This window comes from Neovison vison, chromosome 4 (assembly GCF_020171115.1).
Source record: "Neovison vison isolate M4711 chromosome 4, ASM_NN_V1, whole genome shotgun sequence".
Classification (NCBI taxonomy): Eukaryota; Metazoa; Chordata; class Mammalia; order Carnivora; family Mustelidae; genus Neogale; species Neogale vison.
In genome coordinates this window covers 63,389,256-63,413,439 of record NC_058094.1, presented here as the reverse complement: position 1 = coordinate 63,413,439, position 24,184 = coordinate 63,389,256, and the positions used below count along the sequence as shown (strand labels likewise).

Here is a 24,184-nt window from a genome sequence, read left to right as displayed (position 1 = left end):
CCTCAGAGTCTATGCACAAAGTAGGGCCAGTTAAGTATACTGACTAATGGGGCGCCTGGGTGGCTCAGTGGGTTAAGCCGCTGCCTTCGGCTCAGGTCATGATCTCAGGGTCCTGGGATTGAGTCCCGCATCGGGCTCTCTGCTCAACAGGGAGCCTGCTTCCCTCTCTCTCTCTGCCTGCCTCTCCATCTACTTGTGATTTCTCTCTGTCAAATGAATAAATAAAATCTTTAAAAAAAAAAAAAAAAGTATACTGACTAAGAGCTTCTCCTGTACTTGGTTTCTTATCCCAGCTCTTATTGCCTCTGAGGCTTTGGGCAAGTTATTCAAATCACAGGGCATCAATTTCCTCATCTGTAAAATGGAACATTATTGAGTACATATCGTTTTTATATATGCAGGCTTAAGCATATGAAGCTGAAATAAAAATGTTTGTGAAGCTCTTAGTAGAATGCTTGACACATAGTAAGTACCCAATAAACGTGAGCATTATTCATTCTTTCCTTCAATCTTTCAGCACATGTTTATGAAAAAATCCATCATTACTGCTAGGCATTGGATTAAATAGCACTGCATCAAATAACTCTGTGTTTGGTCAAGGTAGAAGTCTGTTACAAACAGACCTACTCAATAAATAACATTCAATTTTTAATATTAGAACATTAAAATAAATACAGGTTCCTGAACATGGATTAAATTCAAAGGACTTAATAATAGCTAACACATACTAGGTAGCAAGAACTATTTAAAGCCCCACCTACATAGACTCATTCCTCACAACAACCCTATGAAGTAGATACTGTAATTACTTCCGTTTTATGGATTCTTTTCAAACCAACAACTGAGGCACAGAGAGGTTAAGTAACTTACCTCAGGGTCACACAGCTATTAGGTGGCAGACAGAGACTTAAACCCCAGACGGTATGGTTTTGGGGTCTGTACTCTCAACACTCTACTTTGTTACCAATTAGATCGGTGTCTAGAAAATTTTTAAGAGTCAGCATAAAATACTTGTAAGCCTAAAGCTCCTGTCTCCTTCCTTCTCCCTGCCCCCAAGCTGGTCCTCCTCCCCTTTCTCCCTCCCTCTAGATGTTCCCTTATTGCCATGTTCTTTTCATGGACTCCTATATAGAACACAAAATGTACACCGAATGTTCATATACATACTGTCTTTTCTATTGTCTTGTCTAATCTCCTTTTTGAGAATTAAAAAAATCCTTACTCTGATTTATTTCAGAACTGCAAAGAAAACAGTAGTTGAGGCCAAAAATTTCACTATTAGTCAAGAACTTAAAACTCCTGTGTTATTCCCCTAACGCTGACAAGGGAACTTCCTTCTGTATGATTGGAAAATTCTACAAGCCCAGGTTAATCTAGATCTCAGCACATCCATCCTCAAAGAGCATGACTTATAAAAATAAGGAGCATTATGTAATTTAATTAATGTTTCTTAACTGCTTTGAAAACAGACAGCCTTAAGCATTATTCCCACGTATTTCCGAGTTATAAGGCTATTTTATAATGAAATGCAGAACACAAGTGCTCTAAGAAACTCCTTTGAAGGTGATCAGTTGACACCAATTTCTACTACTGAACTATTCTCTTTGCTATAAGACGAACATGTCTTATCAATGTATACCTATCACTAATCCGTGTTAAATGAATTCAGGAAGCCGATACTTGTCGGTTAGCACTTGTTATCATGAAGAAACAATTCACGTTCAAGTTGAGGATTATGAGGAACTGAAACATAGCCCTGGCTATGAGGATAAATAACATTAACATCCAAAGTTGGAGTTCTCATTCTAAGTCCCCAGAATTACTTATTTAGCAAGACAATTAAGGGCTAGCAAGTGAGAGAACAGATAAATCTCCAGCACTGTGTTGGAAAAACAATTACCAAGTGAAAAGATTCATAAGAGTGTGACAGTGGAAAAGGGCGGGGAGGGGGGAGCGGTTGCTGGAGTTTTGGGCCTTCCCGGAGGGCTGACAAACTAGAAATGCAGATATAATAAGGAAGTGGGAGAAAATATTTTTTTAAAGGCATAGAAAAGATAACGAAAGCTAGGACTCAAGTTCACAGGAAAGCCCCAACGCAGCCACCTTCTCCTCCTCCACTCTGCTGTTTATAGCAAAAAGCGCCTCAACCCTAAAGAAGGCTGGTTAAGCCGATGTTCCCAAGCCCTTGGCATCAGTTTTTCTGTTGCTGCTATAACAAACTACCCCACATTTAGTGGCTTCAAACAACACAAATGTGTTATCTTCCAGCGCTGGAGGTCAGAAGTCTCATGTGGGTTGGCAAGGCCACATTCCTTCTAGACTATTTTTCTAGGGCTTTCCTAGATTCTAGAGTCCGGAGTGTGTTTCTTGGTTCATGATACCTTCCCCCATATACAAAGAATGTCGCTTCAACCTCTGCTTCAATCACCATATCTCTTTATTACTCTGACCCTCCTATCTCCCTGTTTCCCTAATAGGGACTCTTGTGATTATATAGGGCCCATTCCCCTCTGACATCAGGAAAACCTATCTCGTGATCCCTAGCTTAATCACATCTGCAAAGTCTCCTTTGCCATAAGCCAACACATACATAGGTTCTGGGATTAGGACAGATCGATATCTCTGGAAGATTACTATTCTGCCCTCCACTCCCTTCTAGGCGACTTTTAGCTGGTTTTCATATTCCCATGGGGGAAATTTTTATTTTAACTATAGGGATACTATGACTTGAACTATCATTAATAACAAATGAAATGAAAAATTTAGTAAACAATTCTTACCAGTTTCCAATGAAACGAGGGTCATTCTGGTCAAGGTTAACAGGATTTCTGGGATCGACATAAAAACCAATAAGAAGTCCACCTAGTAAATATCCCACTGCAGGACCAAGTGCTCCCATGACATACATGATGGCTGAGAAGACAGAAGGGGAAGCATGAAATGCAGAAATGTTACTTAAGTTTCAAGAGTTGTCTAATTTCAGTCATACCACATATATATGTCACAGTTAAACCCAGGTAACAGCATCCAAAACCAGAGAACTTCAGCGATGTGTTTATATTTATATTTTGGTTTCAAATCATGCCCTTTATTTAGCTGCTACCTGTTGTCCTTTTGGAATGTCAGAATTATCTTTGGACAGCTTTTCAGTTGCTTTTGTTTTTGTTTTTTAATGTAAGTGCTCAGACCCTACTCTAGACCAACTAAATTTGAATTTTTCAAAGTGCTAGTCAATGACCAGTCACTGGATAACCCAGAGAAGATAAAAGGCCATCTCCAGATTGAAAAATCAATAAATAAAAGGTCATCTCAAGATAAGAAAAAGAGAAAAAGTAGATGTAACTTGTCACAGTTGGAAGATTCCAACAGAATGAAGGAACTCAAGGCCAGATTCTGCCATGAAGCTGGATTTAATTGAGTTGGCAAAGATGCTTAAGCACCTCAGATCATGAATATGTTTCAAATCACCACTTCAGTATCAAAGAAGAGCTCACAATGCATTTGGTGTATTGCTAATTGAGGAATCTTACTTAAAGATTAATAGATCTCCTTAAATGGCATCAATGAAAAGATCCAAACAGTTAGCACCAACCCATAGCTGAATTAGAGGATAATTTTTTATGACCAAAGCAGGAGAGGAAGGGGTTGGTTGTGTCAGTAGATCAGAAAGTGTGTGTGTGGGGGGGGGGAATTGGCCATCCAAAATGGGCATAAGGCAAAAAATAACAATAAATTCACTGTCATTACTTTATACTGTTTTCACTGTTGTGATTTCAAATGAAAGAATAATTTTGTCAAATTTTAAATTTTGAGGTAGGATATGAAATTCCTTGGAAGTAGGAGAAAAATCTGGAGTGTGGCTAACACTCCAAACTTACTTTCCCCCCCACCCCTGTTAAAACTTACTTAATTGGAAAGAAATCTATAAACACTGTTAAGATGTTCCTCTGTTTAAGGCAGGCTGAACTCCTGTGTAACTTCTCATTTCTACTGCCAACATGCATTTAAACCACTGAATAAGTAACTGGTTTTCCATACCCTTTAAACAGTACTATATTTACCAAAAAGCAAAGTGAACTAGTCAGAATAGCTTCACCTTACTTTATCTTCTGCACCTCAGTAAACTTTGAATAAACTTGTACCTCTTGTTACTTATAACTACAGACAGTAATTTAACACCTGCTCTCACTTTTCACACTATTTCAAAAGAGAAAGCACAGTGTTTATTTATCTTACAGAATCATCTGCTTGTGACAATAAGACATTAGGTGCTTCGACTTCTCCATCTGTGTTCGGAAATGGAGAACGGAAGGAAGCAGGGCCACAAGTAATCAGTATTCTTTTGGAAGCACGATTTTTGGCGTTCTTTTGGCAGCGTGCTCTCAATAAAATAAAAAGAGAATTTTGACAAACATCGTGTTAACCTCTCTGTTTGTAGCCTGAAACAGAACTCAAGAAGAAAAAGTGCTTTTTCAGTCCCAAGTTTTCCATATGCATATGGAGATAAAATTTATGTTTACACCTCCAGGCAAACCAGCACCATTTACAACTTAAAACTGTAATGAGGCCAAAATGTGACATGAATCATCTTCCCAAAATAGTTCTTCTGGCATGAAAGAGACTGTCTTACAAACACAGACAGGGAAAAGGGTATTTCCGCCATGCTGTTTATGCCTGGGGCACTTGGGTGCAGCATCTTGAAATGTCGAGCAGCAATGTGCGGGACGGGACGGGTGCTGGCAAGACCTTGCGATGACACAGTGCATGGAAAACCAATTAAGTAACATTCACCCGAAAACTTTAACTACTTTGTAAAGTACAGAGAAAGCTTTCTAAAATGCAGCTACATGATCCGAAGAAAAGTATTTGTAATGCGTAGCACAAACTGAGGCCAACTGAGTCATTCTCATAAATAAGTATATACATAGATCTATATAATTGTACTGTGTGTTATACTATATAGCGTGTCCTAACTATACTACATATGCTATATCTGTGAATCGGCAAATATGGAACACTGCAGAGAGAGATAGAGAATAACTTGTTGACATAGTCCCATCTCTAAATAAATCATTCTGGCCACTGAGCTAACATTTATTAATTGATTAACTAATGGCACTCATTCAGAGCTTATTAGAGGAGCAAATTGTTCATGCAGATTCGTATCACTCACTCTCCCCACTTGCCCAGGCCGAAATTCCCAATCTCTCTCTCTCTCTCTCTCTTTCTCTCTCTCTCTCTCTCTCTCTCTCTCTCTCACACACACACACACACGCACGCACGCACACACGCACACACATACACACATTGCCTAAAGAAAGTCTAAACTCCTCCATGTGGAGTTCAAGGGTAGGCCAGGTTGGCCTCCTGCTTCCATTTCAATCTTAAAACCTACCATCTGCACTCAGGGCTCCACACAGACTAACTCTCAAACAGACCTGGACAGAGCCACCTCCCTTTCCTTGAGGACCCACAGTGCCCCCAGGTCTTCCTGTATGTGTGTGAATGCTACCCCTTCTTCAAGGCCCAACCAAGTCCAGCACTGCCCATCCTCCCTGAGTAGTCTCTGTCTCCTCAGAATCCCTGGTCATCTACTCCAGTGGCCTCCACCCCTTTTCATCAAGCATCCCTAAAAAAAAAAAAAAGTTTTAAATATTTACCCGCAATGTCCTTTTCTATATGCATCTTGTGTATTTACCACTAGCCTTAGTCTCACAGCTCACACCTAACATATCAGTAAACCCTGCTGCTTCTACCATCAAATCATATCCAATACACAGCTCCTTCTCCGTGACTCTACCTTGACCCAAGCCACCGAGGTTGCTCATCTGGAAGACTGCTCCAGCCTTCCAACCCCAAACCCTGCTTCTGCCCTTCCTTCCCTACAACCCATTTTCTAACACGGCAGCTCTAACAATCCTCTAGAAACTTGAGCCACGTCATGTCTCTCCTTGGCTCACACCTTCCAGTGGCTTCCCACCTCACGCACAATAAAAGCCCAAATCCTTTTATGTGGCTACAAGGACCTGCCCTCCGGCTGGCCTCACCCACTAGCATCTCTCTGCTCCTCCTCTTATCCTTCTCCTTGTTCACTCAGCTCCAGTCAAATTGACCTTCTCCCTCTTCTTCACCCTGCCAGGCACCTTCCCACCTGAGGGTGTAAACACTTGCTCGGTGTGGGTATGGGTGTGAGCGTGTAAAGCTCTCCCCTCGGGTAGCCTCATGGTGCAATCTCTTACTTCCTCCAGGTAGTTATTCAAACTGTCCCTTCTCACTGCAGCCTTGCTGGCCATCCTACCTAAAAATTTGAAACTTTGCCCCAAACTCTTCCCACTCTTTCTCTGCTTTCTTTTTCTCCTTAGTGCATGATGGCACCCAACACACTCTACATTTCCTTCGTTCCTCTTGTGTACCGTCTGTCCTCCTCAACAAGAACGTAAGCTCCAGGAGGACAGGGATCTTGCCAGTGGTGTTCACTGACAAAGTAGTGCAGGAGGCACTCGACCCGGTTTGCTCCCGTTAGCATTACCTTCATCACTCCCAGTCAGTCCGTGAACGTGCTGCCATTAGTAACAACAGACGTCAGTGACAAAGGTCGTCTTCAGTGTGTATCAGCTCTGGAGATATTAGATAATCACTATCAAGTGGATAGTTTCATGTTTTTTTGACTATGTGCCATCAGATCTGAGTACAACTGTCACTGGTTTTCTCTCACGATGAGGAGCTTATACTGGGACCCCAGGCTATGCAAAGCACTAGCAACAGAAACAGAACTAGAAGTTCCAACTTTCAAGAGCGGTCAAATTTCAGTCATATTGCATATATATATGTCACAGGTAAATTCAGTAAACAGCGTCCAAAAACAAAGAACTTTAGAGATTGTGTCTGTGTTTCTATTTGGGATTTGAATTGTGCCCATTATTTAGCTGTGGCTGTTGTCTTTTAGAACATCAGATGCATCTGGAGAATTTTCTCTTGTGCCCCAAAGGACTGTCCTACATCCCTCCTGGATTGTACACAATTCAGCTTCGTACCCCTTTCAAAGAACCCTAGACCTTTCCATTCATCTGAAACTGAGTGTGCCCTGCTCTTCACTTCTACTTCTTTCTTCAAATGTTCATATGTTACCTTTTGAAGTAGCTCTTTACCTTCAACAGCAGGAGCCATTTTGTATACAGGTCTATGCAGTGGTTAAATCCCAGACTACAAACTCCCAGGTTTGAATCCCTGCCTCCATCACACATATAAAGTGCTTAGCATATAACAAACATGAAGAAATATTAAGTGGCGTTTTTATATGTTGAATGCTCACCTATTCATTCTCTAACAAGTATTATTAAATATTAACTTTTTATAGGCCAAATACATGCATTATTTAACAGAAGACATATTTATCTTTATATTACCTTAATAAATTATCTTTTCTGGAGTCACTATTTTTGATCCAGGAATTAGTTTTGATAGAGGGCTGGGCAGATGGAAATGGGAAAAAGAATATCCAGACCTATTTTCTTCACACAAAGGCCAGTACAGACTCCTCCCAAAGCTAAGAATGTCCTTTGGCTATTATTCCTTTTTTTAACCTTCAGGTTTTTTTCTAATGATTACAAAATACAATATGAATTATTTGTAGAGAAATCTCTCAAGAGCACAAAAACTTAAAAAAAAATTAATCACCAACAAGCCTTACCATACAGATAATGATGGTAATAATAGTAATAAATATTTTTTATTATTCATACACTGTGTAAGTTTTTTAAGTAGGTGGAATTATACAGTAGTTATTGTTCTGTATTATGTTTCCCCATAATACCTCAAACATTTCTTCTGTCAATAAATTCTTCTGGAACATTTATTATGGCTAAATGTGTCATCACATGGCTATGACGTACTTCCTTTAATAATACCTTACTGGTACCAGCTGTCCTATCACCAATATCTGATTGGGCCTATCCTTCTGAAGATTACATCAACCCTTTGTTATTACACGTGATGCACGGAACTAGGCCCCAACCGGAGGGTTATAACCTCCCACCCCAAACCAACCTCGGCTGGGTGAGCTTTTGTAGAGCTAAGAAGGGGGCTGAGGGGCACCTGGGTGGTTCAGTCAGGTAAGTGTCTGCCTTCGGCTCAGGTCATGATCCCAGGGTCCTGGTATGGAGCCCTCATTGGGCTCAGCAGGGAGTCTGCTTCTTTCCCTCTGTCCTCGCCCCCACACCATACATACTCTCCCAGATAAATAAGTGAAATCTTTAAAAAATAAAAAATAAATAAATGAAGGGGGCCTACATGGCCCCTTCACCAGGACGGGGCCAGTTCTTGGTCTTCACCTTGGACATCGTGGCTGGTTTGACGAAGAAACAACCTCTGAGGAAGGCTGACCCACCAACAACTTCGTCACTGTCTCTACACCTGCTTCCAGCATCTAAACCTCCACCTTCCTTTCCCCAAGTCATTTTACCTTTAGACTTTCCATTTCAATTTTCTCCTTAAATTATTTTTCACCCTGTTTTGTGATCATTTATGCTTCTTTACATTAAAGCACACTAACTTCTATTTTTAATCCCATTTACCTTCACATTTTTAACTTTTCTCCTTTAGATTTAACCTTTATTCTAATCTAATACCTCTCTTTACTTTTACATCACAAACTCTTCTAGTCGCTGCTCTCTTACTTTATTTTGTAATGCATTTTATATTTTTAAAAATTACTTTGCAGGGGTGCCTAGGTGACTCAGTCCTTACGTATCTGCCTTCGGCTCAGGTCATGATCCCAGGGTCCTGGGATTGAGCTCTGCCTCGGGCTCTCTGCTCCTCGGGAAGCCTGCTTCTCCTTCCCCCACTCCCTCTGCTTGTATTCCCTCTCTCTGTGTGTCTCTCTCTGTCAGATAAATAAATAAAATCTTTTAAAAGAATTAAAGCTAAATTAAATAAATAAATAAAAATAAAAACCCTTTTCATAAGAATTTCGATGTAAAATTAACTATCAAGTTTTCTTTCAAATTATTTGTTACCTACTATTTCTCATAACTTAAGTAAGTTTGCTTACATTTTTAGCCCTAATTATATTAGGTTAATTTTTTGAAGATTTTATTTATTTATTTATTTATTTGAGAGAGACTGAGAGAAGAGAGCAAACATAAACATGCACATACACATCCACTAGCAGGGGAGGGGCAGAGGGAGTGGGAGAAAAGGACTCCACAGTGAGTAGGAAGCCCTGTTCAGGGCGCAAACCCAAGGACCCTGGGATCATGACCTGAGACGAAGGCAGACACTTACATGACTGAGCCACCAAGGGGCCCCTAGGCTAATATTTTATTTTTATAAACTCTCTTGATTTTAAACTTTGAATCTTTGTTATACTCCTGAATTTTTTGTAATTTTTCATATTCAGGGCTTTCTCTTTCCTTTCGTATCCTTTGGACAACAGCTTCTCTTAACAGTCTTTATCTTAGTCTTCTCTTATATTTTGCTTGTTTTGTGATCGGTTTTGGTCCCAGCTCACTAGAAGCCGTGCCTGGCCTCGTAGCTCAGCCAGGCTCATCTCCTCCACCATCTCTGCAGTCCTGCTCAGCTGCCCTGAATGGCTTTTCCAGTCAGTTAAGGATGGTAGTTGGAGAAACTGAGGGTTAACTCTTCCCTGGGCTCAAGGCTCACATTACACATAGCATATCTGAACAGCCTTGACGGCTGTCTCACCTGAGCCAATCACGAGAAAATGTGAGTTCTAAACCCCGGTCTCTGATGAGTAAGCACTGACTCTAAAACAAGCCAGGTCCCAGAGTGAAACAAACATGCCAGAGAGTTCTTGCCTCCCCCCACTCTCCTTTCCTCCCTCTCTCCTTCTGTTTCAGTCCCTGGAATGTAGTCAGAAGTCCCAGCTACCACGTGACTGCCAAAGGCCTCTCCTTCCACCTCATTCCTGCTCTCCCTAGCTCTTGGGAGAATAATTCATTTCTCTTCATTTACGGGCAGAATTCAACTGGGTGGACATTTTTTTCTTTCTATCTGTTCAGTATCTACGTTCAATTTCTCTGCCCCTTCCCTTGGCAAAAGCAATTCCATTTTCTTTTCGGCACCACCCACCCTTCACTGCACAGCCTCAATGGCCTCTCATCCATGGGCCCTGCCCCCCATCATTCACTGGTAGACATGTGGCCAAACCAGGCCAGTCGGATGTTCTTCTCCCACATACCATTTGGCTCTCTCCCTTACATCTCCAGATCTATATTCAAATATCATTCCTCAGAGAAGCCATAGCTCAGCACATATCTAAACAGGGCACCCCCCACCTCCCTCACCCCAATACTCTTTGTCACGTTACCCTGCTGGGGTTTTCATTACGGCAAATACCACCAAATACCAACAGTTACATTTGTTTGTTTGCTGATTTGCTGTCTCTCCCACTGGAATGTCAGTTCCATGAGAACAAGAGCCTTTTTTTTCCACTAACACCTTATCAATGCCCGAACAGTGCTGACCAGAAGCACTAATGAATCTTGTTGAACAGAGAAGGGATGAAGACATGGACTTCCAATTTGAGTGAAGTAACAAAAGCAATCGAACGAAGTGGATTCGTCCTTGCAACATGACCTTGAAGAATCATCCATTGATTCCTGTTCCCTAGCCCCCGGGACTGTGCTATGCTTGCAAGCCATTCCTACCCACCTTCCCCATAATGTCCTTGGCTTGACAGAGCTGGCTTCTGTCATTTACAGCCACAGAGCCCTGATTCTTCTTCGTAAAACACTTCCAGGCCTGACCCTTACTTCTGCCAGGCTTTCCAAGTTTAACACCCGCCCCAGCTGGGTTTCCCCAGTTCTCAGAGCCTTATTGCAATTGGCCTGGATTTGCTGTGCCCTCATTTAAACTTCTTGCTCCCCACTTCTACTTTTCACCACTTGCTGTCCACCACTTCCCCGACATGCCCTCTGGCACAGGACCCACTCTCTCAGCTGCCTTACATGGCCAGTAAATGTTTCTGAGAACTGATGATGACAGGGTTTTGGGTTACAAGCAAAATTTAGGCTCAGTCCCAAGATCTGAGATTCACCCAGGATGGTCCCATGGAGAAACATATTGCATGTGTGCCCATTAAACCCAGTCTAGGACATAGTGATAGGAAGTCACCCTTTTGAATATAGTTTGGTGGCACAGCTGCTACAGATAAGAGAGGACATGAAAAGCAATCCACACTTTACTGTGGTATCACAGCAGTGACACCAACTCCCATTCAACTTGCACAATGTCTTGAAAATTAGCCCAAGTACTTCACAGCACCAGAGCAACCTATTTAAAAGGAGCATTCCCTCGCTCGTTCCTTCCACTCACAAGCACAGGCAGATAAGAGACCTCTGTTCTTGGTTATTTGGAACAGCAACTTTTTTTTTTTTCTTTTAAGTGATTCAGTTATTTTGACACAGGCCTGACAGTCAAAAACAGCTGCCACAGCAGTCAGGATAGTCTACCACTTTGCTAGAACATCCAGAGAGCATCTTAGGTCACAAATGAGAAGGGAAAAGGGTTCAGGTGTGGTTTTTCCTCACTACCCTAGCAACCAATATTGGTTTAAATTCCCTGTCTTCCTTTAGAAATATTTTCAAAGTAGTTCATTTCTAAAAGGAAACGCACAAGAACATACAGAAGCAGGTGTTTACACTGAATTAATGCCTGGGGCATGGGAGGGGGATTAATGAGCTATAGGAGCTATAGCTTTAAAACATCAAATTAGCCACCTGTGAGTGGCCACCATCTATCAACTCAATCCAGTCCTTAGAAAGGACCGCAAGGACAGTTGCCTAGAAAAGTCAATTTTTTAAAGTTATATTTTGGGGCCAAAAAAAATTATTATATGTTAAGAATGGATTCCCTTACAACACAAGCAGATAATGTATACCAGAAGAGTCAAAATATTCACGAACCCATGAGAAACTAATTTGACTAATTATCAAAGAAATAGAAGGTCCAAACAATGAAAGGTCATTCTACTAGAATAAACTAGCAAAGATTAAATTGTAAGAAGACTCAGTGCAGATATGAATCCGTGAATTCGCTCTTCTCACCCATTGCTGGTACAGATAACAACTAGTAGAAGCTTCCTGATAGCAATTCACCATATACTTCACAATGACATCTATCACTGCATATAGAAAAACAGAAATAACATTAAAAATAGTAACTAATTGGGGCACCTGGGTGGCTCAGTTGGTTAAGCCTCTGCTTCTTGATTTCAGCTCAGGTGGTGATCTCAGGGTTGTGAGATCGAGCCCCAAGTCAGGCTCTGTGCTGAGCATGGAGCCTCCTTAAGATTCTCTCTCTTCCTCTCCCTCTGCCCCTCCCCATCTCTCTCTCTAAAAAAATAAAAATAGTGAAGTACATTTTGATTCACAACCCAACTATTAATTTTAATGTTTACAGAGAGATTTTATACCTTGAGGAAGTATGTATTTTTAAAATTTAACTGAAAATGAAGAGTACAAAATTCTGTGGACAGTGTGATCGTGTCAAAAAACATACCCTTTATTTTTTAAAGATTATTTATTTACTTATGTGAGAGAAAGAGAGTGAGTGAGAGAGAATATGGGTGAGATAAGGCACAGAAGGAGAAGCAGACTTCCTGCTCAGCCACCCAGGTGCCCCAAAAATCATACACTAAAAAAAAAGACTGTCTACAGAAAAGCCGCTAGAACCAATAAGTGGATGGAGTCCCGGGATCGAGTCCCACATCGGGCTCCCAGCTCCATGGGGAGTCTGCTTCGCTCTCTGACCTTCTCCTCACTCATGCTCTCTCTCACTGTCTCTCTCTCTCAAATAAATAAATAAAATCTTTAACAAGCAATGTTGCATGATACAAGATCAATATTTTAAAATTTATATTTCTATATGCAAGTAACAGAACTAAATACCATTTATAATAAAATCATAAAATGTAAAATACTTAGAAATAAATCTGACAAAATACAGGAAACACCTATGCACTTAAAATTGCAAAACACTGCTAAAATAAATTAAAGACAATCTAAATTAATGGAGAGATAAGCCTTGTTTGTGGGTCAAAGACCCAATATTGTTATGATTTCAATTCTCCCGGGGAACCTGGGTGGCTCAGCTGGTTAAGTGACTGCCCTCAGCTTAGGTCATGGTTCTGGCGTCCCAGGATCCAGTCCCACATTGGGCTCCCTGCCGTCTGCTTCTCCCTCTGACTCTCCCGCCCTCATGCTCTCTCTCCCACTCTCTCATTCTCTTTCTGAAATAAATAAATAAAATCTTTAAAAAAAAAAAAAAAGATATCAATTCTTCCAAAATGGATTTATAAATTCAACCCAATTCCAGTCAAAATGCCTGCGGACTTTTTTCTAGAATTAACAAACTGATTCTAAAACTCAAAGAACATATGGAAATGCAAAGGACCTAGATTAGTCAAACTAATTTTGAAAAAGAGCAAAGTTAGAATTCCACTAAAACTACCCAATTTCAAGAATTATAAAGATACTTTAATCAAGGGGTACCTAGGTGGCTCAGTCGTTAAGCGTCTGCCTTCAGCTCAGGTCATGATCCCAGGATCCAGGGATCAAGCCCCGCAACGGGCTCCCTACTCCTCAGGAAGCCTGCTTCTCCCTCTCCCACTCCCCCTGTTTATATTCCCTCTCTCATGCTCTCTCTCTGTCAAAAAATAAATAAAATCTTAAAAAAAAAAAAATACTGTGATCAAGACAATGTGTATTGGCTTGGGGCACCTGGGTGGCTCAGTGGGTTAAAGCCTCTGCCTTTGGCTCAGGTCATGATCTCAGGGTCCTGGGATTGAGCCCCACATCGCATCGGGCTCTCTGCTCAGCAGGGAGCCCACTTCCCCCCCACCCGCCCCCACCCACCTGCCTCTCTGCCTACTTGTGATCTCTGTCTGTCAAAAAAATAAATAAAATCTTAAAAAAAAAAATACGTACTGGCTTAAAGATAGACAAGTAGATAAGTGAAATAAAAAAGGAAGTCCAAAAACTAATTAGTTGATTAATTAATTGATTAATTTAGTAAAAATAAAAAGGAAAATCCAGAAACAAACCCACACAGGTACAAGGACAAGTGACTAATGACAAAGGTATAAAGATAATTCAGGGCAAAAAGTAATCTTTTCAGCAAACGGTGCTGAAATTCATTAGATACCCATGTAGAAATTAACTCAAAATGAAGCATAGACCTAAAAACCTAAAACCTAAACCTATAAAATTCCTATGGGGAACACAACTGAGAAAAATATTCTTCAACGGAGAGTTTACCAAGGAAGATATATGAATAGCAAATAAGCCCATGAAACATGGTTAGCATCACAAGTCACTGAGGAAGTGCAAATTAAAACCACAAGGAGATACCACTAAAACCCCGTTCAGATGGCTAAAGTTACAAAGACAAATTATACCAGGTATTGGTAAAGTTGTAAAGCAGCTAGAACTCCCCTACCCTGCTGATGTGGAAAGCAGTGTGATAGTGTCTGAAGGAGATAAACGTATGCCTATCATACAACCATTTCGCTCCAAGGACTTTCACAGGAGACATAGGAGTATATGTCCATACAAAGGGTTATGTAGAAATATTCCTAGCGGCTTTATTTGTCATAGCAAAAAAAAAAAGAAAGAAAAGACAAAAAACCTGGAGATAACCAAAATGTCCATCAAGAGGTGAATGTTAGAGAGAGAGAGAAAGGTGAGTGGATGAACAAATCGTGGTATAGTAGTACCAGGAATGCTATTCAGCATCACGAAGGAACGAACTATGGTCACATGCTAAAACATGGATAAAGCTCAAAACAATTAGGCCAAGTGAGAAAAGGCAGACATAAAACAGTATATACTGTGTGGTTCCATTTATAAAATTCCAAAAACTGCAAACTAATCTAAAACAGTTAAAAAAGCAGTTGCGGTGACCTGGGGGTGGGAGGAGTCTCCGCAGAAGGGAGAGGTTACAAAGAGGCTCAAGGAAGATTTGGCAATATTGGATATGTTCACATAGTCTCAATTGTGATGACAATTTCTGGGTGTGCGTGTCTGTCAAACCTTATCAAATCATATACTTTAATTATGTGCAGTTTGTTTTCTGTCCATTTTACCTCAGGATAAAAAGAGGACAATTGTTCTTAAAGTAGGTTCTGGGGACACATGGTTGGCTCTGTCCGTTAAGCATCTGCCTTCAGGTCAGGTCAGAATCTCAGCACCCCGGGATCCAGTCCCGCATCTGGCTCCTTGCCTGCCGTTCGCCCTGCTTGTGCTGGCTCTCTCTCTCTCTCTCTCTTTCTCTCTGACAAGTAAATAAATAAAATCTTAAAAAAAAAAAAAAAGTGGGTTCTGGTGATGGTTGCATAGTTCTATAAAATAACTAAAAATCATTGAATTATACATTTTAAGTGGGTGAATTTTATGGCATGTAAATTATGCATCAGAGAGCCATAAAAAAGACTAGACTGCAACATATCCTGTACTGAAAGTTGTTAACTTGGGGCAGTGAAATTACAATGGGTTTTTGGGTGTTTTCCTCATAACTTTCCAAAAGTGCTGTCAGAAAAAAAAAAAAAAATTAACGTATCTTCTGGAATTAGTACTCTTAACTCTTTCAGCTACTAATATTCAATCATCAAATATATCATCTTTTTGTCAATTTATGATGAATATATTTTTAAAACTTAGAGGAAGTCTTGCCAGGGTAAGGGGCTTGTTTTATTTGTTCTTATATCTACAGTACTTTCTGCAGAGGCAGCAAACACATCGTGGGTTCCCAGCAAACTTCCAGTGAGTGAGGACACAGTATTTGTACAGCAGTACTCCAATTTTTCTTCAGGTTGTTCTGCCGAAGGTGCCTGGGTGGCTCAGTTGTTAAGCATCTGCCTTCGGCTCAGGTCATGATCTCAGGGTCCTGGTATCGAGTCCCGCATCGGGCTCCCTGCTCAGTGGGGAGTCTCCTTCTCCCTCTGCCCCCTCAACACTCATTCTCCCAATATCTCTCTCTCCCACTCTTTCTCAAATAAGTAAATAAAATTGTTGGGGAAAAAAAAAAAATTGGTCTGCCCAATACTCAATGAGGACTCTTCCTAGCCTAAATTTAAAAACAGCTTGCCAAACCCAATAAAATTGTATTGGAACACAGCGACATGCCTTCATGGACAGATTTGTGTGACTACTTACATCACAGCACCAGAGCTGAGTACTTGCTACAAAGACAGAATGGTCCTCAGACTAAAATACTTACCAAAGCAAGTCCTTTATGTAAGAACAAGTTTGCCAACCCTTGTAATAAATAATGACAGTTATTTACTGCATATTTACTGTTTCAAGTATCAGCTAAATGTTTGCACACATTGTTTTTTTAATTTTCGCCTCTTTCAGGTAGTTATAATTACATAAGTTATGGCTAGAACTCACAGAGTTATGGGTGGGGTTTGTTTAAATGAATATCTGGAAAAGCCACTCTTTCATAAATGTTTCATTTCTAACAACTTAGGTAAATTAAAAATGTTTAAGTTAGAAGTAAGAAATATTTGTATAAAAAATTCATTTGTGAAGTTAATTTTTCCAGAAATGACAGTTTTTCAAAGATTCCATTTATAAGAGTGTATCTCCAAGTAATATTTCAGTTGAACTATAATCCACTGTGAAGTAAAATGACATCATAATTATTGTTTATTGACAATATTCTGTAAACTACACTAGGTACTCTGTAACTTTTGTAAATCTTGTTTGCTATTCAACACTAACAGCTTTCTGGGGAAAGAATATTGCCATTCCCAATTTACAGATGAGAAAGCTGAGTCCCTGAGAAGTTAAGAAGATCAGCGATTAGTAAGTGGTAGAGCCAAAATTAGAATTTGGCTCTATCTAAAACCAAAGGCTATCCTTTTTCCATTTATGGACACATGTCTCCGAAAAAAATTAATCCCTTAAGAACTGAAAATCCCGAAGTATTTTTGTGAACTGTTGGTAGCAGGAGTCTTAAAAGCATTCTAAAGGAATGAGAAGTTCACTAGTTAAATTTCCAACTCTAGTCTCATCACTAATTGGCTGCCATAAGGATGGCAGAGAAATGTACATTATATGAAAAATATATTCCAAATATGTTGTATGACATTTACTTCAATAATTACAGTGAAGACTCAGAAGATGGTACCAGCTGTTAAGAGCAGATTGAATTTACCTCCTGGGAAGAGTAAGTCTCTGCCAGGAAGCACTTTCCAGGTAAACAGACATAGGTATGACACGCCTCCAGGTGGCTTTCCAGGCACTTGAAGAAGCAGGATTCCCATAGGAAAACCTAAAGTAATGCTCAGGCACAGGTGGAAAATGTCATGTGCAAATGTTCTTCTAGTCACTGGTATCACCATGGCCATCTATTGGATTTTACAGGCATTCAAGTGGTATAAATGTTTTAGGACACCTTTAATATTATCTCCCTTTTCCCTCATCAATACACAGGAATTAGTTCTAGTCGGTAAGACCGCTTCCACTAGGGCTCATTGCAAAGCTTATTCCTGTATTTGAAAAAGTGTTAGCAGTCAAAGTCTACAGCCACTGACAGCAGATCTATTACTAAAAGGTAACCTTGAGCATTTATTACATGTGAGATACTGTGTTAAATGCCTTTATACATATCTTGTACTTCATATTCACAGCAATCTTATAAGGCAGCTACTAGTGTTGCCCTAATTTAGAGCATTTTCCTTTGTAGTCACCTCACTGATGAAATAATACAATCAATTCATCTGAATTAAAAATAGATAATCCCTGCTCTTTGTTATATAACAATCACTTAAATAATCTATAAATACAACAGATTTACCAAGTTAATATGCTTAAACACTTCATGTTTCTTCTATCACACAATATTTAGAGTAGTAGAATAAATTCTCATTTGGAAAGCTAGCCCAAAGTCTACTTTTACCGGTAAAAAAAAACGGCAGGCGCATCTGGGTGGCTCAGCCTATTAAACGTCCTATTCTTGACTTCAGCTCAGGTCATGATCTCAGGGTCACAAGATCAAGCCTCGCCTTCAGCTCTGAGCTGAGCATGGATCCTGTTTAAGATTCTTTCTCTCTCTCCTTCTCCCTCTACCCCCTCCCCCCACTCAACTCCCCACTCACTCTCGCTCTCTAAGAAAGAAAAAAAAAGAAAGGGAAGAAAGGGGAAAGGGAGGGAGGGAGGACAGAAGGAAGGAAGGAAGGAAGGAAGGAAGGTGGAAAATGACTGATCTAATATCAGGTGTTTTGTTTTAAAATAAACAGTATTGCTCAATGTCCTGGGGGCGATTATGATTCAACTCAAGATTTGAGAATATAAGAATATAAGAGCACTGGCTTTAGGAACAGATGTCTGTATAGGTCTCAACTGGGGACTGGCTCCATGAACTTAGACAAGATAGCTAATCCTGCTAGACATGCTTCCTCATCTATAAATAGGGGATCATAATTTATCTACTTCTGAGAGTTATTGAGGGGATAAATGAGATAACGCACATAAAACCCTTAACACTTACTAAGTGCTCTGTCAATGTCAGCTATAACAATTATCATTATTACTTCTATTATTATATCTAACTTCATAGTTAAAATTATGATTCTGAGACAATACAGGATTTTAAAGTATCTTCAGAGCCACCAAAGGACGATGTTCTACTATTATTTTAGTGTTAAGTGTATTTTATTGTTTCCAAAGCCTTCCCATATAGAATTCACAAATCTAGTGATCAGATCATCAGAATATTCAATTACTCGAACACCTTACTCCCTAATCATTAATCAATAGTTACTAGGTGAAAAAAAAAAAGTTACTAGGTGAAATTATATTGTATGAAATAACTGGTGCTAAAATTATGAGTGATAAAAGGGCCAAGCCCCTTCCTTCAAGAGTAAATGTGGAACTCTTTCTTGATGAACAAAACAAGAAAAGATAATTGCCAACATAAGACATTCTAGGACAAGTGCTAAATTGTGGTTCCAACAAGGATATGAGAGGAGAGAAATGGGAGAAGAAAACTAATACTTTTAAGAGCCTCCTCTGTGCTTTTTAAGCACAATAGCTAATTTTTCCCGAGAAAATACCTGAAAGATTAATTTAATTAGCTCCCACTTCACAGAAGGATTCTGACCTTGGGAATGTTAAGGAATATAACCAAGCCATGAAACTAGTAAAGAGAAGATTCAAGCCCAAGTCTGTCTGACTCCAGAATCCAAAACTTTACCCTCTAAGCACGTGGCTTCCCATGTCACTTAAATGAGGCAAAAAATTAAATCTTACTCAAAACCCAACAAATATCAAAATCAAACCATTTTTTAAAAAATCAAATTGTCATTAGTGTTCTCCCAGAAAAAAATATTTATACATCAGCCAAATAATACCTGAGAAATCTCAACAGTAAGTCCTAATCTCTAACAAGAAAATCCTGAATTGTCATTGGAGCAATTGTAATTTTCAGAGCAAAGTTACCTTAGAGATGCTTTCATGAATTTACTATGTTAAATTTTTAAATTTACTCTCACACTTTGTCAAGCTCTCAAGGACATTTCCAGAGTAATCTCATCACTTATAGAGCCTTAATCCTGAGACCTGACTAGAGATAATATAGCTATTATGCAATATTTAATAGTTCAAAATGAGAAGTTAATATACTTCTAAAAATACCAAAGAAACTAGTATATAAAAATGCCAACTGTGATCATTAAAAATTGCTTTGAGTTCTGTCTAATTCTCTCAAACTCTTTTTAAAACTTCTGCATTTTTTTACCAGGGATGGTCTGAATAAATAACATCATTTGATATATGGCAACTCTTTTTTATATTTTAGCCCATTCTCAATGATACTCATTTATCACAATCTTTTAAACCCCATGAACCCATCCAATCTGTCGGCTTTCAGCTACCTTTAGGAAATTCCAATGATAGGTAAATATGATGAAGGAAAAAACAGATACTTCCTAAAAGCATTTTTTAAAAATAAGATTTCTAAGTTGTACCTAGTTAGCTTCAGTGCTTAAAGTACATATAATTAATATTATATACAAAGTTTTCATAAGTATCATGCATCTCTGCCGCTTAACTAATGGAGTTTTGGTAATGCTATTGATTAGTAAGGGAATTCAGAGACAATTGATTATTGATTCCCCTCAAGACAGTAAACTTTTCATGATTTAGCAAATGTACACACATGCATGCAAAACAATGAAATGGAGAGCTAAGCCATATATCTGGCCATCTGGAACCCCTCGAAGAATCAACTTACCCAGAAATATCTAGATAATTGAGGAAAAACTATGTTTATGTCAAATATTTGGGGAAAGTTAAGAATCCATTTCCTTGACTATATATGATTTTGGAAGTAAGAGTAAACATTCGTTTGAAAATGTTAGTAGAGGGGCACCTGGGTGGCTCAGCAGGTTAAAGCCTCTGCCTTTGGCTCAGGTCATGATCTCGGGGTCCTGGGATCGAGCCCCGCAGTGGGGGGGGGGGTCTCTGCTCAGCAGGGAGCCTGCTCCCCCCCCATCTCTCTGCCTGCTTCTCTGCCTACTTGTGATCTCTGTCAAATAAATAAATAAAATCTTTAAAAATAAAAAAAAATAAAAATAAAAAATGTTAGTGGAGGGGCGCCTGGGTAGCTTGGTCAGGTAACTGTATGACCCGTGACTTTGGCTCAGGTGATGATCTCATCCTCATGAGACTGAACCCCACTTCGGGCTCTAAGCTCAGTAGAGAATTTGCTTGAGATTCTCTCTCTGCTACCCTTGTTCTCATATGCTCTTGCTCTCTCTCTCTCTAAAATATATAAATCTTTAAAATGTTAGCAGACTGGGGAGAGTCCGGCTGGTTGGTAGAATATGCAAATCCTTATCTCAGGGTAGTGAGTTCAAGCCCCACATCAAGTTCAGAGCTTTTAAAAAAAAGTTAGTAGATCGAATTGGCAAAGCTGCCTCCATGAGAGGACGTATGGGAACTCCTTCATGACCCAGGGCTGAGCAGTTCTCCACCACGGACATGCCCTCATCTCTTCCCTACAAATATGGCCAATGCCCACAAACAACACCCAAAGAATGAAATCGAAGAGCTTTATGTCATTTCAGTTTATGGCATCTAGCACTAGACACATCTACCTCTTCTATGAAAAGGAACTAATATTATCCTTTTAATTTCTAATACAATGCTGGGGTGCCTGGGTGGCTCAGTGGGTTAAAGCCTCTGTCTTCAGCTCAGGTCATGATCCCAGAGTCCTGGAATAGAGCTCAGCAGGGAGCCTGCTTCCCTCTCTCTCTGCCTGCCTCTCTGCCTACTTGTGATCTCTCGCTCTGTGTCAAATAAATAAGTAAAATCTTTTTTAAAAAATGGAAAAAAAATTTTTTTTAAAGTTTAATTTCTAGTACAATGCTGATAAATCACATTTCAGACCTATACGTGCCCTAAACTGACTTATTGTTTCCCCCACTGGAAGTGGCTATGATTAATTTTATGTGTCAATTTAACTAGGCTAAGGGATGCCCAGAGAGCTGATAAAACATTATTTCTGGGTGTGTCTGTAGTAAGGGCGTTTTCACAATATTAACATTTGAGTCAGTAGACCACTCGAGTAAATAGGTCTACCCCCACTGGAAGGGCAGGCATCATCCAATCCTATGAGGGCAAAAATAGAATTAAACGGTACAGGGAGGACAAAGTCTCTCCTCTCTCTCTCTCTTCTTAAGCTGGACTATCTTTCCCTACCCTTACATATCAGAGCTCCTGGATCTTAGGTCTTCAGACTTCAGGAGTTACACCAGCAGCTCCCAACATGCCAGGCTGTCAGACTTGAACTACATTATACCACGGCTTGCCTGGCTTCTAGCTTGCAGACAGCAGGTTGCGGGACTTCTCGGCCCCCATAATCCTGTGCGCTAATTCCTATAATAAATCTATCCACCTGCCTACCTAGCTACCTACCTGTCTGTCTGTCTATCTATCTATCCCCTAATGATTCTGTTTCTCTGAGGAGCCCTAACACAGATTTACTTCAAATCTCTCTTCCGTTGTCTCATGGTTACTGTGATTGAATCATATCCAGTCACTGACCTGAAAGCGTCTATTAACTTCACAGACATCCTTTGTCATCGGCTTCTGCATCTGCGTATGCACCACCATAATTATTCAAGAGTGTCCATGTCAGGTAATAACATCAGCTCAGGCCCACAATCCCTCAGCCAAACCCTTGAGGCTGGTGCAATGTGGAATTAAGAATTTTTCCATTTTTCAAAAGTAAAAAGGTGAGCAATGCTATCTATCACATTATTCCTCCCTGCGGAGTCCAGAATGGTGCTCCAAAATCAAACACACCGATGTTCTGGCAACAAAATGAATGAATAAATGTAATTTATTTTTTTAAAAGATTTTGTTTATTTATTTAACAGAGAGAGAGATCACAAGTAGGCAGAGAGGCAGGCAGAGTGGGAGGGGGAGGCAGGCTCCCTGCTGAGCAGAGAGCCTGATGCGGGGCTCGATTCCAGGACCCTGAGATCATGACCTGAGCCAAAGGCAGAGGCTTAACCCACTGAGCCACCCAGGTGCCCTGAATAAGTGCAATTTAAAAACTAGTTAGTCCCTGGGGCACCTGGGTGGCTCAGTGGGTTAAAGCCTCTGCCTTTGGCTCAGGTCATGATCCTGGAACCTTGGGATTGAGCCCCACCCATGTTGGGCTCTCTGCTCAGCAGGGAGCCTGCTTCTTCTCTCTCTCTGCCTGCTTATGATCTCTCTGTCAAATAAATAAATAAAATCTTTAAAAAATAATAATAATAATAAAGTAAAATAAATTTTAAAAAATAAAAACTGGTCCCCGCTTGGGCCTGCTTTTGCTATGAAATGGGTTGCAGAACTAACTTTTGGATTTCAGTGTGTGTAACAGAATGAAGTAATGGTATAGTAGTAGCAGCAATAGAAAATGTTTGCAACTGTTGTTCTAAGAATTGGTGTATAAGAACAGATGTCAAGTAACAACTACACTTCCTCTCACATAATCTCCCCAATAACTTCTATTATCTGTTACCCGAATTATTATCAAGAGGGTGCTTTACACAAACTGATTCTTCTAAATCCTATATTAAGCCCAATATAGTTATTAGCCCTTTATTTGACTGACCTTTTCTCTTTAAACATTACTTCTACCTCTCTTTGATTATAGGATTTTAATATCAATAGAGGTGTACAAAGAAAGTCCAGAAGTAGTTTTCTTTTAATCACATAATTTCAAATCATTTCAGTGCCTTCAGATAGCCACAGGACAAACCCTTAGGTTATTCACTAGTCCTTCTCCTTTGACCAGAATTACATGGTTAACAGTCATCCCTTTAAGGCAGCTTCGCTCCCTTCAGTGAATTTCTGGGATGCTCATCTCATAATTCTGAAATCTGTATTTATTCTGACTACCCTACAAGGAAACACTTGATTTAAAAAATAATAATAGAAGGTTATGAAAGGGCTCCAAGTGTTCCTATTTAATTGGACAGTACTTTGCTGAGTCCGTAACTAGCATACAGGAACATGTGCAAATCTCATTACCTGTCCTCAGCCATAGTCACCCCAAGCAGCTTAAGTGATCCAGTCTTCCTCTCTGTTCACTCCATATTTACCCTAGTAATTTGGATTAGTTCTCATCCAGACCCCATCAGCTCAGCCTGAGAACTGCTGGCCTACATTATATCTTACGAGACCATCATAAACATGAGACTCCAAGAGTCAGAAACCTTGTAATATCTAAAACCAGAGTGACAATGCTGATAATCCCTTATACCTCCGGCGAGCAGTTCATCTAATAAGCCTGGTATAAACTGATTACACATGTAATTATCATTTTTAATATTCATTTAGCTCAAACAATGAATCAGATACTACAACAATATAATGGATGATCATTTTATTCTTTAAATAAGATGCTTCCCAAACTTGCTTCTTAATTACAGAACAAGGAAGTTATTCTAACAAAAATCACAGTCTTCGTATAATCTAAAATTTACTCCTCATAAATATGAAAGTCTTTGCTGTAGCAAGGGACTTAGTTTGGGGTCCCCCAGAAGCCGACCTTAAAACAAGGATTTGAGTGCAAGTAGTTTAGTATGATTCTGGAACATATACATACAGTTTAGGGATCACACACCGAGTGCTGACCCATCTAAATATTCTCAAATCTATATATT

At 39.8% G+C, this 24,184-nt stretch overlaps 1 protein-coding gene across 1 annotated transcript in view; it reads right to left on the bottom strand.

Annotated features, from left to right (window-relative positions):
- The window catches only part of SLCO5A1 (solute carrier organic anion transporter family member 5A1), a 127,776-nt gene that overhangs the window by 73,805 nt on the left and 29,787 nt on the right, over positions 1-24,184 (bottom strand). The window contains 1 exon segment of the mRNA XM_044246979.1: positions 2,781-2,913. Coding sequence (XP_044102914.1) covers positions 2,781-2,913 — 133 coding nt within the window.